The sequence below is a fragment of the Coffea arabica genome, chromosome 4e (assembly GCF_036785885.1).
Source record: "Coffea arabica cultivar ET-39 chromosome 4e, Coffea Arabica ET-39 HiFi, whole genome shotgun sequence".
NCBI lineage: Eukaryota > Viridiplantae > Streptophyta > Magnoliopsida > Gentianales > Rubiaceae > Coffea > Coffea arabica.
In genome coordinates, this window is record NC_092317.1 from 12629183 (window position 1) to 12642179 (window position 12997).

General features: G+C 35.1%; 2 protein-coding genes across 4 annotated transcripts; one reads left to right on the forward strand and one right to left on the reverse strand.

Annotated features, from left to right (window-relative positions):
* The first annotated feature begins 544 nt into the window (after window positions 1–544).
* On the forward strand, window positions 545–3815 carry LOC113707980 (probable inactive poly [ADP-ribose] polymerase SRO5). The gene is made up of 5 exons (XM_027230400.2): window positions 545–1932; window positions 2017–2252; window positions 2336–2472; window positions 2562–2657; window positions 3497–3815. Exons 1-5 carry the CDS (start codon window positions 1364–1366, stop codon window positions 3584–3586), a joined length of 1128 nt encoding a protein of 375 aa, XP_027086201.1. The 5' UTR covers window positions 545–1363; the 3' UTR covers window positions 3587–3815.
* Window positions 3816–4210: 395 nt separating this feature from the next.
* Window positions 4211–9858, reverse strand: LOC113707977 (putative pentatricopeptide repeat-containing protein At5g08490). Of its 3 annotated transcripts, none has more exons than XM_027230398.2 (3): window positions 6380–9858; window positions 5988–6261; window positions 4211–5109 (listed from the first exon to the last, which is right to left on the reverse strand). In XM_027230398.2, exon 1 carries the CDS (start codon window positions 9199–9201, stop codon window positions 6640–6642), a length of 2562 nt encoding a protein of 853 aa, XP_027086199.2. In that variant the 5' UTR covers window positions 9202–9858; the 3' UTR covers window positions 4211–5109; window positions 5988–6261; window positions 6380–6639. The 3 variants fall into 3 exon arrangements, with proteins under 3 accessions (XP_027086199.2, XP_027086196.2, XP_027086195.2); XM_027230395.2 differs by having other exon boundaries at window positions 6074–6261; window positions 6367–9858; XM_027230394.2 differs by having other exon boundaries at window positions 6367–9858.
* Window positions 9859–12997: the final 3139 nt, after the last annotated feature.

Consider the following 12997-nt stretch of genomic DNA (forward strand, 5'->3'; position numbering starts at 1 on the left):
AAAAACATAATAATTCTTTAAATTAAAAAATCTACTCTGAACGACATATTACTACTTGTAGGACAGAAACAAACTAAATGATGGTTCAACTTCTTAATTGTAGTGATTTTCGTATTTATATTTATCGTTCAAACATGTCTCGATCTTTAGTTGCCTTTTTTTCCTTTTAAGGTAAATTCTTTTTCTTTCTTTTGGTAATAAAAAAAAAAGTTTAGAGTAAAGAAAAAAACTTGACACAACATATGCATAAAAATTTGCAGTACATTATAAAACCACATAAATTGTTATTAGAACTTATCTAAAGTACCACACAAAAAATCTCCCCACTCTCCCCCCAATGCCGCCCCAACATCCCTCCAATCCCTAAATCCCATCTCCAAGAAAGCCCCGCCACCCATAAAAACAGCTCAAGATTTTGACCGTCTTTTTTTATTTCAACAAAAAGCACCGGCCCACCAAATCAAGGTGCGGTCACACACGCAGAAATCATATCAAATCAAACCGCCCATACAAAACTATATAAGCAAAAATTAATTGAACCCACCTGAAAGAAGAGTTAGTATTGGCTTTCCAGTTCAAGAAAACTTGAGGCGGTGTTTACCATTGGCTGCTCCATCCCAGGCCACCTCCCCACTTTCTCTCTTCTCCTTTCCTATTAGTACCAGTTTACCATTTCTTTCTTCTTCTCCTTCTTCTCCACGTAAAACCCAGAAACCAATTCTCCTTCCAATTCCAAGAAGGATCACATTTTTCTTTTTCTTGTTTTTGGAATAGTAATACATATCCAGAATCCGTATATTTCCAATTTAGTGTTGCGTAGGAAAGTTGTTTCCTTTTTTGTACCCATAGAAACTTGATCTTTATATAGTGTTGAGAGTTCTGAAGGTGAGCTGCTTATTCTACAGAGTTCCCCAAGATCAATTTTTTTTTTTTGGTTCTTTTCTTCAGCTGAAAACTTGTTTTAAGATTTCTTAGCTTTCTTATTAAAGATCTCGGAGAAAAAAACTGTGCTTTTGAGATTCTGTTTCTTGCAAAATAGTGGTAAAGATTATAGGTTCTTTGCCTTTCTTTTTTGGTTGTCATTTTGTGAATATTCTCCAACTCTGCAGAAGTTCTTTTTTCTGGAATTCTTGCAAGCATTGATAGCTTTGTGTAAGAATTCAATTCCAAACAGAGCTTTGATTTGATTACTTGTATAGGTTTTTTGTTCCAAAATGGTTAAAGTTCAGAATTTTTTGCTTCCTTCTTGGTTTTAGAATTAAGAACTTTTATTAGGCCAATTGGTAGTTTTCTTCCTCAAGGCGGTTTTTTCCTGATTTTTTGCTTCTGCCTCACGGCTTTGACAAATTCTTGCACAACAAATATGTCGGTTATGGAGAGTAATCTGCAGCAAAGTCGGTTTCTTGCTGTCCCTCTTAAGACTAACGATGAATATCCCGATGGGTTCATGGCCTTAGCTCCAGAAAACAGCAGAGTTGATCAAGAAGAAGATATGATCAGCTCAGAGCCTAATAATGCTGATGATCAAGACATGGTTTCTGATTGTGAAAGTAGCACCACCAACGAAGAGGGATTGGGAATATTTGGTGATTGTTCTATCAAGGTTGACGAAGATGATAAGCAGCATGAATTTATCAAGCAAAGATTTGTTTCGAGTTTGACTGAACAGGGGCTTACGCATACTCAAATTGAAGCCATTCATAAGAATGCTTGTTCTAGCTGGACAGCTCGAGCAAGGTTTATGTCTTTTTCCATCTTTTCTCGAGCTTTACAGAAGAAGACTGAAGGCCATCCTAATGTGAAGCATGCTTGGTATGGCGCATCTAAAGATGAGATCAGAAACATATTTCTACATGGTTTCGGTAACACTTTAAATGATGGAATTTATGGCCGTGGAATTTATCTTGACCCTTCTGATTCTCTTCGAGAGAGGTAATTTTCGGGAATGATTGTTTGCTTGATTTAATCTGTCAAAGGGATTTATTATTACCCTTCTGATAAATGCTGTCTTTGCAGTATTCAATCCTCAGTTGTTGATGAAGATGGGCTCAGGCACCTAGTGCTTTGCCGTGTTGTATTGGGGAGAATGGAGATTGTTCATCCTAATCAATCTCATCCCAGTTCTGAGGAGTTCGATTCAGGGGTTGACAATTTATTGTCTCCTAGAAAATATATTGTTTGGAGCACTCACATGAACAATCAAATATTCCCAGAATATGTTGTCAGTTTCAGACTCCCATCCAACTTGAAAGGTAAGTAATTTATAATGGATTTGGAGTTTCTGATGCTGTTAAATAAGTCTAAGGTTCTGATTTTTGGCGTTCTTTACTTGCAGGATGTCAAAGGATTTCAACTCCCCTCAAGATGCCTAGCTCACCTTGGATGCCTTTTCCAACATTGATAACTGCACTTGCAAAGTTCTTGCCGCCTAATAGCATCAAAGCGATCCAAAAACATCACAGTGATCATAGAGTAAGTGTCTGGCATTCCTTAGCCTCATGATCTTGACAGTCCCATCTGCATACTAAACTATGCTCCGGTTGTCAATTTTGGAATTTCAGGAAAAGAAAATCACAAGACAAGAATTGATACAGCGAGTTAGACGAATTGCAGGAGACGATTTGTTGGTGGCTGTCATAAAATCCTTTAGAGACAAGGTCTGACTACATGCAATTAGTTAATGGGATTGCTTTATTTCCCATTCTTTAGGATTACTTCCCTATATCCTTGTAATCTTTCTTTCGAGATTTCTGCATGGTATATGAATGTTCCGGGATCATGTTTTCACATGTAGTTTTGGCTTTGCACCTAATTGTTTATTACAATTCTGGTGTGGTTTGCTCATGTGCAATAGATGATTGTTGCCTAAGTTGATTCAAGATATTCAAGTTGACAATTTGGAAAATAACTTCTGTCAAAAGCGTTGAGGTCCACTTCGTTCTTGGCTTTTGAGCCATAGCAGGATAACTTGCATGAGAATAGATCTGCTTTTGTTTTGGTGGTTGAGTTAAATTTGGTAGATCCCTTGAAGATACAAGGTTGATCTACAAGTTTTTCCCTAGAACCAAAAAAGGTTCTTCCAAAGAAGCCATGGTAAACTGTAGTTTGCAAGTCAAAATTGATTTTAGCTTTGAATGTAGTCATTCCAGTCCGTCTACTATTGGAACAGACGAGAAGAAAGATCCTAGTGGCCTTTGAGAAAAAATGCTAGACAACCTGATCTTATAGCCAAGTTGTAGGCAAGTTGCAGTGCATCTTGTGTCAATTTCCACCTGTTGTAGTGCTGCAATCCTCGTAGGGAGTTATGGGATTTTGCATATTCTGTTATCCTTCTCAAAATATTTTTCATATCATTAAAGAAGAAAAGAATTGCCTAAATAAATGAAAAGATCAAATCCAATACATGATCTCTCTCTCTCTCTCTCTCTCTGTATAGCTTCCAATTTATATGCTCGTATTCGTTTCTTAAACTGAAAATTCCTTAATTTTGTCACAGATGGAGACATCAATGGTATTTCCGCCAAGCAAGAAGCCAATCAAGTGCCACAAGCAGCGTGGAAGAGCTTGTGGTTGCTCCAAAAATTGAAGGCTTCAAACTCTTTTAGAAGGCAAAATGGATGCTTCGGAGTTCAGATATAGATACAACTAACCTCATAGGCCTGATGACTTAGAAACAACATATGTGCAGAAAATAGCAGAGTAGTTTCTTAACCATATAGCACTTTTTCTGGTTTTTTCTGTTGTAGTCCATCATTACAAAGTTGTTGCCATAGCAATTTGGCTGATCAGCAATGAAAGTTGGTTTTCTTTCATAATGGATTTGGAATTTGCAAATTCCTGTGCCATTGCATCTGTTCCATCATCTGCATCATGACAGCTTAGAGCATTTTTTATGGCTAGAAATGGACCAATTGGTTCTTCAGAGTAGTCATGCATATTAAAACTGTGGGCAGTGACATCAACCTTCTGTCTTTTCCTGGACCACAGTGAATTTAGGAGCTAGTAATACTTTCTGTAAACATCAATAAGATAATAAAAAGGAAAAAAAAAAACAAAGAGGAAGAAAGAAGAGGGGAAAAAAGGAGATGAAACAAAAATCCCAATCTATAAACGAACTTGGAATTATACCTGAGTTAAGCATTACTAAAAGTAGACCTCACCAAAAATGTTCAACGTTTATTTTGTGTTTAAAGTGATTTAAATAAGTAAATAAAAGAATAGCAATTTGTTTAAAAAGATAAAATTGTTCTTGAACGATTGTACGTACTCACAATTATTCCTATCCTGTGAAATCTCGAAATGATAGAACTATATCGAACTTTGCAAAGTTAACAACTTTTCTTGAAAACAAAAATTGAAATACACAATCAACTAGCTAAGTTAGGCACCTCAGACTGAGCTGTGCTGATGGGCTGACAATTCAAGCTGTAAAAGCATATTCTTGGAATTTAAAATCCACGGCCAAAGTTTTTTGTCTAAACTATTCTGCCTTGTTGCAGAGGCATACCAGACTGGACAAGACAACGCCCACCAAAGTTTGCCCACTTGAATTATTTCTTTGCCATTGGATTGTTCTCTGCAATTTGCAGCTGCAACAGCAAATCCCGTGTTCATACCAATACCAAACCATGCTTAGCAGTTAGCAGACTTCGGCCACTTGAATATCCGTGTGCACATAATTTGGTCAAAATTGGTATGGAATAGAACAAAAGAGCAATTTAAGTAATTGAATTCCAAGCTTCGATTGATTATGTCCTCTTTCTATTTGATTGCAATTCCTAAGACACAATCAAAGATGATAATTCGATGTGGGATTAGGGTGAAATTTTCTACACAAAGGGTTTCAAAGAATTTATCTTGCAGTTCCACAGAATACAGACATGTTTTGAATCCATCCAACTCTCATGAAAGAACCAAACACAATACCATTCTTGAGATGAGCCTAAGGTCAGCAAGTCAAAATCCAAAATATTAATCCGCAAGAATTATTTCACCTCCGCGACGTGGTCGGATCAATTTCACTCTCGAAGTTGGGAAGAATCACCAGCTCCAAACAAGCTTATGCCATCCATGGAGATTATATGAGTTAACCAATCAATCCCATTGGTCCTGTAATCAGCATACAGCCATGATCAGTCAAACTAATGCAGCTGAGGCAGCAAATAAGATGGAGATAAGACTCTGAACAGATGAGGGGATGTTCGTTCTTCTTCAACTAGTTTTCAAAGTAAATAGAACTTTTAATTTCAAAATATGAGACATGTCTACATATTTGCCTATTTGGCCTTTTCCAACCTTTCTCCAGGAAATAAAGATACACCACCCCTCAAATTGATATAAACAGGAGCTTGCCAGCTGATTGCTCATAAAACCTATGCAACTAAATTCTTGTGACACTAAAACAATTTGATCCGAGTAATGCTGCAGATTTTCCTAAGTGTTGATGTATATAGCTATTGTGAGCCAAAAAAAAAAAAATACACCACGTCCCAAGAAGGAATGAATAACACCCACTTATATAACAGGCAATCTGATTAAAAACCCAAGACACTGTTATAGAAATTTTACACATTTTGTCAAAATAAATAACATACTGGTATAAATTTTACACACTTTGTCAAAATAACATACTAGTAATGATCATACAATGTTCAATAGTCATAACTACGAGATGGCAAGCATCACTCGTATTTGGAAATTTTACAACAAAAGAATTCTGGTTTCCAAACTCTTTCAATTTGTTCTATGCATCTTGATGGAAATGAGACTGTGCATGTCCCCTAGATGAAATGGAATAGAAAAACTTAAAGTCAGGAAAATCTCAGCCTATTGAAAACTCAAATACGTTAGCCAATCCCGAACTTAATGTAAAAGAACATTGTTGCATGACAACATAATGGATCTAGTCAAAATTTACTATGACATTATGCAAATCAAGTCTGGAACTTTTAGTTATTATCTTATGCTTCAATCAAGATAAAGTTTACCCAATCATACTGACAGAAGAAAGAACTTTTCCAACATAAGATGAAAAGCTTTTCAGCCAACGGTCAGAGTTTCTCAGCTTCATTACTTCTTAATGACTAGAAGTGGAAGTGGATATTTGTTAATGCTATCCCATCAGTCTGCTAGATGCCTTTGACCACAAAGATGTGATCTTAGCTTATGCCCAAATGCCACTTGTTTGTAGGATGTAGAATTCAAGGGTCACACCAGCAGAAGCAGCTTTGCTATGTGCCTAGAATCCAGAAAAGAGTGCACCTGCAGAAAGGAAAAGTTGGATATCAGTTGAGTATAAATTCAGAGAAAAGCACTACAAGTGCATTCATGTCAAAATTTTACTGAAAGACTACATGTGGAACATACCATCATTGTCTACCTGCAGTTTGAACTGAGAGAAGCTTGTCACGATTTTGACTAAAAGAAGAAAGACAACCAACTCTCATTCCACGATAACAATTCAACCACAATGATTCAGCTGAACAGCTAATGGATCAGTAACAATTCAACCACAATGATTCAGCTTAACAGCTAATGGATATCAGTAATTGTCTTTCTTATTGCTCTGGTCTTATGAGCTACTTTTCCAGGTATCAAGTGACCTGCTCGCCAGTGATTTCAAGTGTCTTTGAAAGTCCCCTACCTTATAAACTCATAAAACTCTCTGATTTGATGATCCAAGATGCCCAATGTCTCATAAATAACGCATCGATGCGGGTGAGAATAGTCTCCAGCTAGAAATTCGTTTTTCCTATTCTCTACTTCAATCCAACTGCAACCAGCCGGCTTCTTCAGATCTCTCAGCCTCATCAGCTTCCTCATTTTCAGGACATTTTCCCAACTAGAATTCGAAGCGTATAAGTTTGACATAGCTATGTAGTTTCCAATATCACTTGAATCGATTTCAGAAAGGCGATCAATGACGGAACGTGCCATTTCAACCTCATTGTGGATTTTACATGCCCCAAGCAATGCCCCCCATACATTGGCATTAGCCTTTATCGGCATTTTGGTCGCAAATGAATATGCTTCCTTGATTCGACCTCCTCGTGCAAGGAGATCAACTAAACAGGCATATTGCTCCATACTTGGTTTCATGTGGTGCACCTGTTGCATGGACTCAAAAATCTTCAATCCTTCATCCACAAGACCAGTATGACTGCAAGCAGATAGGACAGTGGTTATGATAACATTATCTGGTCTCAGACCTGACTCAAGCATCTGATAGTAAGCCCCAACAGCTTCTTCACCCATTCCATGCATGGCATATCCTCCAATCATTGATGTGAACAGAACAAGATCCTTTTCACTAGCCGACTGGAAGAGATTATATGCAGATTTTATGTTTCCACATTTTGAGTATATGTCTAAGAGAGCTCCCTTAAGATGAACATCTGCAAAACAAGCCCTTATCACATACCCATGGCACTGCCTCAGCATATTGACAGAGGCTAATTTAGCACATACAGGAAGAAGGCTCATGATGGACATGGAATCAGGCTTTACACCACAAAATTGCATCTCATGAAACAGACTGAGAGCTTGACTAGGACAATCATTTTCAGCATAAACTCGCACCATGAGATTCCATGTGGTCAGATCCCTCTCTGACATGCTCTGGAATATCAATGCTGCATCTTCATGTGAGCCAAATTCTGCATATCCTGAGATCATTGAATTGTATGTAACCAAATTTTTCTGTCCTGACATGTGTTTGAAAATTCTGTATGCATACTCCAAGTTGCCGCACTTTGCATATGCATCAAGTAGTGCATTCGCAAGAGTCGGTTCTTTATTACCAAGCAAAATGCTATACTTTATAGAAAAACCATGAGCTTCTCTGACCTTTTCTATCCTGGACAAAGTAGTAAAAAACTGTATTACTGTTAACATAGTAATAAAATCAAGCCTCATTCCTTCCCTCAACAGGCAGTGCAAGAGATCAATAAATTGAGTTTCATATTTATTCTCACTAAGAGCATCCAATATGGAGTTCCAAGATATCAAATCTTTCCTAGATATCAACAAGAATACATTCAGTGCAGCTTCTTTGCAGCCACAATTGGAATAAAATCTAATTAGGGCATTCTGTACAGATGTATCCTTGCATAACAGAGAATGACGAACAACATATCCATGGATTTGCTTTCCAGCCTGCAGATTAGATAACTGGCCACATGCAGGAAGAACACTGACTATGGTGATAGGGTCTGGTCCCATTACATCCATGTCAACAAGTTCATGAAACAACTCCAGTGCTTTCAACCATTGACCACATGAGTCATATCCAGAAATTATTGAGTTCCAGGACACCAGATCTGTAAATTTCATCCTCTTGAACAAGGTCACAGCATCTTCCATTTGTCCAATCCTCAAGTAAAAGCTCAAAAGAGCATTTACCACTGTAATCTGTGTTGCCAATTCGGCCCGTCTTAGCACATAGGAGTGGATCTGCCTCCCAACCCAATGACCAACAGTGTCTTCCAAATGAGCACAAAGAGGCAAAACATTTACAATTGTTGCATAATTTGGTGGAACTTTCAATCTCAGCATCCACTGAAACATTTCAAATGCGTCATCTACACTATGATTTTCCATCAAACCAGCAATAATTGCATTCCACGAAATAACATCTTTCTCAACAATTCCATCAAAAACAGCAAAAGCATCCATTACCAACCCCAACTTTGCATACATGGAGACCAGAGCATTCCCTACTAATGTATCAGAATCCAATCCAGCTTTTTTAGCGTAGCAATGCACACATCCACCCACACTCAAACCTCCATAACGCGTGCACACTGGAAGGATTATAGCAAGAGTTACAGTACTCAATTTAGGTTCCTGGGCAGCATGCATATCACAAAACAACCGCGCTGCTTCAGTATCATGAACCCGAGTGCCGGCAAAACCAGACAAGATAATGTTCCACATGACTGTATCACAATTCTTTATTTCCCAGAACAGTTTCTCACAATCATCAAGAGCTTTACATTTAGCATACATGTTCAGTAAAGCTTTTGAAACAATCTGGCAAGAAACATGGCCTTGTTTAATAACATGGCTGTGAAGAGCCTTCCCCAAGTTTACATCTGCTTTTGCAGCACAAGACTTGAGAGTATCTGCAAAAACTTGGTAATCAAGTTTAAAGCTTGACCAACATTTTAACTTATGGAAAAAGAGAGAAAATGCTTCTCTCATCTTCCCAACCACAATCCAACATCCCTTCAGTAATAAACACTACAAAACTCAACTCGGGCTTATCCCATTTAACATGGTCTAACATTAAATCATCAAAAGATAATCTTGAAAAATAAGTTTATCTTAAACCGTAGTTTTCATTGGATAATACTACAAATAAAGATATCCCCATGGTACCCATCAGCCATAATGGAGACTCATGAGTTCACAAGTAGTAAAAAACCAGGAATTTTGTTTGAGACACTTCATCAAACACATTATAGGCGTTACCAAATATTAGCTGATTTAAAATGTCAAGCACAAATTACGGGAAAACATTTCGCATTGAGAAGATTCTGACTGGTGGGTTTGTGAAGAAGAATCGAAATTGAGGCTAGGTGTAATTGGAAGAGGGCAGTATTGGTTCGCAGGGCAATGGCGAAACAGCAATCTGTTCGATCTTCTGGGGTTAATTAACAATTATAGTTATTCGATGGTATTGACAATTCGGTACTTTAGGAACAGATTTATTTCATTTCAGACCCAAATCAATAACACTGGACACCTAGTCCCGAGTTCGAGCCCTGGTCCAGCACGCGTAAATTAAAGTTGTTTAGGGTTCTTATTCTTAGAGTAGCCATATTAAAACAGATTAATTTTAGCATTTTTATTTAACTTTCTATCCATTTCAACAAGGGATTGAATGGGGTCTTAGAGCCGAATCTTGGGTCAAATCCGCCTATGGTGGCATGCAAATTTTTATTTTTGGTAATTTTTTGTTTTCTAAGTGATTTTCTTATCAATTATTATGTTTTTTATTAGACATCTTTACTAAATTATTAGCTATAAATATGTATAGTCTAAGGCTATTGTAGAACATTCATATAGTAGCCGAATTTAACGACTGGTTGTTAGTGCAGTTGCATTGCGTGCAATTTAGTTTGGTTAGTATGCATATTTAGACCTTGTTTGGATTGTTATTTTTAGGATTTTTTGGAGGAAAAAATACTGTAGCGGTTTAATATATGTAAGGTAAAAAAGTGATTGAAAAATGTGTTCACGGAAAACGTAAAAATTTTTTGACAGAAAATCACAATCCAAAAAAGGGAGAAAATTTTTTGATATACAGTCTCGTTATAATATTGTATTAAATATATATATATTAAGAATTTTATTCATGCATATTACTTTTCAATTATTACAATAATAAAATATAACTGTACATTGAATAAAATAAATAAAATACAACCACCCGATTGAACTGCGCGAAATGACAATCCCACTGGCACCATTCCACATTTAGCAGGGAAGAAATGACGTTTCTTTTCGTGACTAAATTATACATGACTAATCATGAGGCAAATTGTTTAATTTTTTATGTTTAGGGTCCGAAGTGAAGTGTTAATTTATAGTATATAATGAATAAGGAAATTTAGTGTAATTAACTCTTTTTAAATTTTGTAGATACCCACACATACACACATATAAAACAAGTTACAATACTGAAATTTAATGGACTAAATATTTAAAACCAAAAAAGAAAACGGTTGTGATAGATATGCATGTGATATATATATATACCAAACTGATTTAAAAAAAAAAAAGACTTTTCCTCAGATCCAATATAAACAAACTACCTAATCTTTTGATTATGAAATTAGAGAAGTTATCCCAATAGAATGTGTCAACTTTGTTTACCTCAAAGAAGAAAAAATGCATTTTATTTGAAAACTACAATAATTAACAAATATTGTATATTTTTTTCTTATCGAAAATGTTAATGGCACTCCCTATGCAGAGAAAATAAGAGTAAAAAATCTAGAAAAATAAACAAAGAGAATCTAGAAAAACAAGAGTAAAAAATAACCAGGAAATTAAAAAAAAAAAAGGAAATTCAAATACTCAAACATGAATAAATAAAATAAGTAAAAATAAAGAGATTTAAAAGTTGAAAATACATACCATGTATTTATTGCCATGAGCCTAAAAGAAAAAACAAAGTATTTATTGGCATGACGAGTATAGCAGGTTAACCATGCTTGTTCTTCTTCTGACCAAATACTAAGAACTTGTTTGTATTGTTATCTTTTAGAGTTTTTGTAGAAAATATACTGTAGCGATTTGATATATGTGAGATAAAAATATAATTGCGAAATGTGTTTATAGAAAATGTAAAATTTTTTGGAGGAAAATATCTTTCCAAACCAATATAATTAAAAGAGCATCCATGGTCATTTTCTTTTTTTATACCAATATCAATCAAAGGCGCCTATATGCAAACGCATTTATCTAAATAAAATTTTCCAGTTTATTTACTTACCAAAATAATAAGTTCAAAATTATGCAACCCACCCTATTTGGATTACCTATTCTTTCTACTTCTGTTCTAAACATGAGAGAGAGAGAGAGAGAGAGAGAGAGAGAATTTGCAATACAAAATTATATTTCTGTTAAATAACAAATGAAAAATGCAAAACATGTGTTTAATCAATGGATTAATTTTTTATACACTGACAGTGTATACACTATCACCATTGGACGCATGACAACTCATATGAATTTAAATTTAAAATTCAAAATTTATTCATTTATTATGCATCCAACCATGATAGTATATACACCGTCAGTATATGTAAAATTTATTCTTAATCAATTTGCGCAATGTAGCAGTATTTTTTTCCTTTTTAATCCTCCTATCTATATCTATATGTATTGCAGAAGGGATTTTTAGCAGAGACCCTCTCAATGGCTTCTAAACTTCTCATTCTTTTTTCTAGATTTTTGTATTTATTTTAATACATAAAAAGTAGTGGGTTATAACTAACCCTATCACCAATCAAATTTAAAATTTAAAACATTCCCACTATCTACTTCATAAATCGTTTATACTTTATTATTTATACTTTAAATCCTTTTTACTCCTTAATTAAAGACAAATACTCATTCGTATGCTATTTTAATACAATGTTATATTTTTAGAATTAAGAAATATTTATCCCAAACTAACCATATAATCACCCCAACAAATGAGTTTTGCAAATTACAATCACGTTTCACAAAAATCACAAATGTGCAACTAATGTAAAGTGCAATTAAATAGAAAGTTGAGGAGGTAAAGCACGCTAAATGTAAGGTTAAGGGATTTATTATATTTAACCCTAAAATAAATCCCAAGAACGGAACAAGTAGTGGATTATAGATTTTTGTCTAGATTTCTGTATTTATTTTAATACATAAAAATTATTGGGTTATAACCTACCCTATCACCAATCAAATTTAAAATATAAAACTTTCCCATAATCTACTTCATAAATCATTAAATATATTTATACTTTAAATTCTTTTTATACTTTTGTATTTATTTATACTTTAAATCTTTTTTACTCCTTAATTAAAGACAAATGTTCATTCACATGCTATTTTAATACAATTTTAATTCGGAAGCATACAACATGATCAAGAAACAGCAGAACCAATTAGATTTTGACCACAAAAAAAAATAGGCCTAGATGCCACTGGCACGTTGACGTAACTTGCGATGCCAATTAGGACTATTTAGCGTTTTTTTTTTGCAAGGAATTAGGGCATTATAACCCTTATTTAGGCAAACTTTACCTCATCGGTGATTTGAGTATCAAGTTATTGAATATACTACAAATCCTATAATCATGCTCACATTTTCTCTACGTTTCCTCCACGTTTCCCACTCCAATTAAGAGTCCTCCAATTTAAGAAATGTTTATCTCTTAAATAATCCTATAACCGCTCCTAAAAATCCTATAATCATGCTCATGTTTTCCCTACATTTTCTCCCACT